This window comes from Nuphar pumila, chromosome 2 (genome assembly GCF_984573655.1).
Source record: "Nuphar pumila chromosome 2, dmNupPumi1.hap1.1, whole genome shotgun sequence".
NCBI classification, from domain to species: Eukaryota; Viridiplantae; Streptophyta; class Magnoliopsida; order Nymphaeales; family Nymphaeaceae; genus Nuphar; species Nuphar pumila.
Window position 1 is genome coordinate 117,615,663 of NC_143250.1, and position 4,262 is coordinate 117,619,924.

General features: G+C 40.5%; 1 protein-coding gene across 1 annotated transcript; it reads right to left on the reverse strand.

Moving 5' to 3' along the window:
• Window positions 1-2,036: 2,036 nt before the first annotated feature.
• On the reverse strand, window positions 2,037-2,640 carry LOC149846885 (uncharacterized). Its single transcript, XM_089996630.1, has one exon. The coding sequence runs from the start codon at window positions 2,563-2,565 to the stop codon at window positions 2,203-2,205; it is 363 nt and encodes a 120-aa protein (XP_089852756.1). The 5' UTR covers window positions 2,566-2,640; the 3' UTR covers window positions 2,037-2,202.
• Window positions 2,641-4,262: the final 1,622 nt, after the last annotated feature.

The following is a 4,262-nucleotide window of genomic DNA, read 5'->3' on the forward strand; positions in this document are numbered from 1 at the left end:
GTTTACTCAAGGCTTCGTTGGTACATAGTTGCTTCTAGCTAACATGAAAGGTGGTTGATCTCCCGGATGTGTGTGAGTTTGTCTGTCTTATTTGTTTCCAGCAAGATATTTGAATGCCTGACAGACCCATCATTCACCATTGTGGATAGCCATGTCTATGTCCAATATTTTGACAACACTGTGTTGTGATTTGGCATTTTAGATACACAAATGCCCATATCCTGTTATTTGAAAGCAACGTAAGACTGGTAATGACCAAAGGATCCAAAATGCTTCAAGAATTCTGAAAATGTTTAGAATCACATTTTCATGAAAGGATTTAATTTCTTTTCGTCAAAAGAGAGGATTTTAATTCCATGAAGGCCTCTAATGCTGGAATATTTGAATTTGCGGCATTCTTTTTTTGTACCAGTGACTGTGCAACATGAGGCGGTGTGACTCGTTAAATTTGGAATTCTAAAGGTGTTATCCCATGCTCTCCAGGACATAGAGAAGCTGAGAAGAAACTGACACATTCACTAATTAAAAAAAATTATCTGAAACAAAGATGTTCCTCCAGTCTAGTAAGCTGATTGGTTTCTATAATAACGTGTTTCATCTGAGGATTGTCAGGCACAGTTATTCAAAATGATTTCCTTTTGCTGACTGTAGAGCAGTTCAAACATGCTAAATGCGGCTTCTCACATCAGGTATGTTATGGAACTAGTGACTTGCAATTATCTACTTTTTGCAATAATGATATTGAGACACTGCAAAGGCAGGAAGCCTGAATAGTGAATACCTAGTTGGTAGGAAATGTATGATGTCAAACTGCCACCAAATGAAATATGGATTTTTTGGCAAATGAAAGCTGGTACTTGCCAAATGTATTAAATGGTAACAAGTTTCTTTTTCATTATAAGCCTCGAGGAAAAGTATCCATTAACCTGCAGAAGTACAGGCTTTCAATGCATATGTGACCGATGAGTTTGTCTGGAAAGACCATAAGGACATTCTTTTACGAAAGTGTGGACAGTTGACAGCAAAGCTACTAAAGCAAATGACAGACGAATTTCTGAATGAAAGTAAAGGAAACTAACCATCCGAGGAAGCAGTAAGATTTGTATATTCAAGGACCATGGTCAAACATGGTCCACAAAAATCTACAATGTTGGCAATTCTGGCTGTGTTTAAAATGGTGTTGGTTGGTGAACCTAGATAGAAGCATCCAACTTTGCTGCGCCATTCTTCAGCATCCGTAGTATTTCCTCTTTTCTTTTTTCCCCTTATTACTTGGGTATTATCAACTTTGCAATTGTGGAAGGCACTACTAACATTTGCTAGTTGTGGTGTTATTATATTGTTTGTAAAGAAGATGTTGGATGTGCCTGGAAGAATTTTCAGGCCAATGCGTCGCACATGGAGCTCTTAGATTGATGTTTTTTTCTTTATCAGAATTTGCAATTCAAATTTTAGAGTAATCCTGGAATATCAAACAGTGTGTTTGTAATCTCTGAGCTGTCCAACAAAATCTGCTTCCTTTTAATGGGAACTCAGACTCTGTTTGGGTGTCTTGAATTGGAGGTTCGATGCAGTTTCCTCAACACTCTTTTGTTTGGGAGCAGTGATGTTGCCAAAACATTGCGTATTGGAATGGAGTTGGCAACTTCAACACTACATTTCAACACCGTTCACAAGTGGATGTTTTTGGATCCCCAACACCGCATTTTGGCAGTATCATATTCTGGTGATCACATTTGGAAAAATCATATTTTGACAACACATGGAATCCACCCCAGTCCAAGGCTCCTGAACAGAGGATTGATCTCATATTCATTCACGCTTGTTAGGGGTTCAAATACGATGCACACACTTTTGGTATTGGCAAGTGGATGTGTAAGCTCCGTGGCTAACTGAGAAAGGAAACTTGAGCTTAACCAACCTGCAACTCAACTAAAAGTGCCTCAATTTCATGGAAGGCTGTTAGCAACATCACAAAGCCATTCATATCTTAGCTGTGGTCATTAGTTCAAACTGCTGATCAAGGAACACTTATGTTTGCGATAGAAATTTGAATTTTTGTTTCAACTTCAGTCCCAACTCTTACACCAACAACATAATACAGATCAGAACAGAACAGAATACATATTGTTTACAGAGCCATGCTAGTAAAAACAAAAACCTGCAACCCACATTGGCTTCTTCCTGCCCCTATCTTGTATCCTACGTCCGCTTGACGGGGTCGAAGTTCGAAACACCGATCACCGCACCGATGATGATTCCGAACACGACACCGCCCGAAACTATGCTGAGCAAGAAGTTATTGAGAGAAGGTGACAGTCCAGGCTGCGCTGCCTCCGCTATGTCGGGGACAACCATTGCAGCCGTCAAAGCCAATGCGGTCAGGCCGGTGACTGCCTGCTCCTTGAGAGGCGAGGGAGCAGAGGCCGCCTTGATGGTGGTGGGTGCCTGTGCGGATGCTGCCGGAGTTAGGCTGGACGGCTTCATTGAAGCAGAGATGAAGGCCTGCTTCCGGTTGATGGAAGCCACCGGCAATGCCAGAGAGAGGGCAGAAGCTGCCGTCATTCTCTCTTGCTGGGGAGTCGCTCTTCTCTTTCTCTCTCTGTGCTTGGTTTTGTGGATGGCAATGGTGTGGATGAGGGGGAGGAAGGGAATAAATACAGAGCAAGCAGTGAGTGGTGGAGAAATGGTGACTGACCAGCCTTCGTATCCAAGTGTTTCTGTTCACGTGGCAGATTCTCAGCCTTCCTGAAGGATAAGCTTATCTTGAAACTTGATGCAAGATTGCAGAGGGATCCACTTGAATCAGTGACTCGGTCTCACCGTGTTGGTTCAGAGATGGGTCGGTTATTTCCGATACAACGGTTAAGTGGAACCGGTGAGGTAAAGAACCATTTAAAACACTAAAACTATAAAAACGAGAAAACCAATTGAAGTCTTTTTTTTTTCACAATATTAGGAAAAAAACCTGTTCCTTTGAAAGAAAAGTTCAGAACATGAAAAATTACTATTTCAAAAAAAAAATTCATGAAAACTAGAATATGAATCAAATTTTATCGAATCATGAACCTATATCAAATTGGTTCGTGAATTTCAATCTCAAAGCTCCCTTGCCTAATTTGATTTTTCAAGAAAAAATTAATCTCATATATATGTCCTTTTGTCCTTGTCTTTTATATTAAACTAAAAGTGTTAAATCTATATTCCTTAAAAAAAAGTGTTAAATCTACTATTTGGCATATTTTTTAACTCACTTTTAAGCATTTTTTTCATCCATCCTTTTGAATGCAAAACCCTTTTAATCACGTATTTATTGTCTAAGGTTTTTCTGTTGTTTCACGGATGCTACCTACGTCTTTTACTACTTATTTATACGTACCTATGAGAAATTTGAAGTGGGTAAGTGGTGTCGCTGGATCGGGTTTGACTTGGACCCAATACAAACCAAACCCTATAGAGTCAGGGTTTGGCGATAAAGAAGGTCCGATTAGAAACTGGGTCTAATCCAATAGGTCCAATTAATATATGGATTCGGGTATAATTTGCAAAATTTCATACCAGACTTAGGTCCAACCCAAGCTCCAATTAGGTCCAGTGATTTTTAATATAAAAAAGATCAAATATCTTATTTTACTTGGTCTGCTTCATGTAATCCTTATAGGACTCATGTATGATTTTTCTTATGGCAGACGTTATCGGACCCAAGTTTGGACCTGGTACTGGCACCTCAAAGTCAGATCCTGGTTCAAACTCACCTGGGTCCAAACCAGACCTGACCCGCTGACAGCCCTAGTCAAGTGTAAGACACTCTTTCTTTTCATGATAATGAATGAGGAAGGGCACTCAAAGCTTTAAATTCAGGTTTAATTTCGTTTTCTTGAATTTAACAAGGAGAGAACATAGGAAAAAAAGAAGGCACAAAAGGAAAGAAGGAAATTTGTATTGGTGAAGTACACTTGGAAGATAAGCAGGTTGATGGATGTGTTTTCTATACAGACGGTTGGTTGTACCTAGCTAGACACTTTTGTTTTATGAAACAAACACCCTCGAAATCAGAGACCTAGTCATGCTGGTTAAGCCTGCCCTACTTACGTTCGCTGTCCCGATGGTGTAAACCTGTGGCACACCCCTTGCTCCCAGAGAGTCGCCCTGCTTCGGCTTAGCAAGGCTTATCCTTGCCCTCATTAATGCAAGAGGCTGACGCTCATGGGAATGGAACGCTGACTACCCGCCTAGTGGCTAGGGCCCATTCCAGTGCACTC

Bases quoted from the DNA above. Each gene is read 5' to 3' on its own strand.
- LOC149846885 (XM_089996630.1), bottom strand. From the start codon at position 2,565: ATGACGGCAGCTTCTGCCCTCTCTCTGGCATTGCCGGTGGCTTCCATC.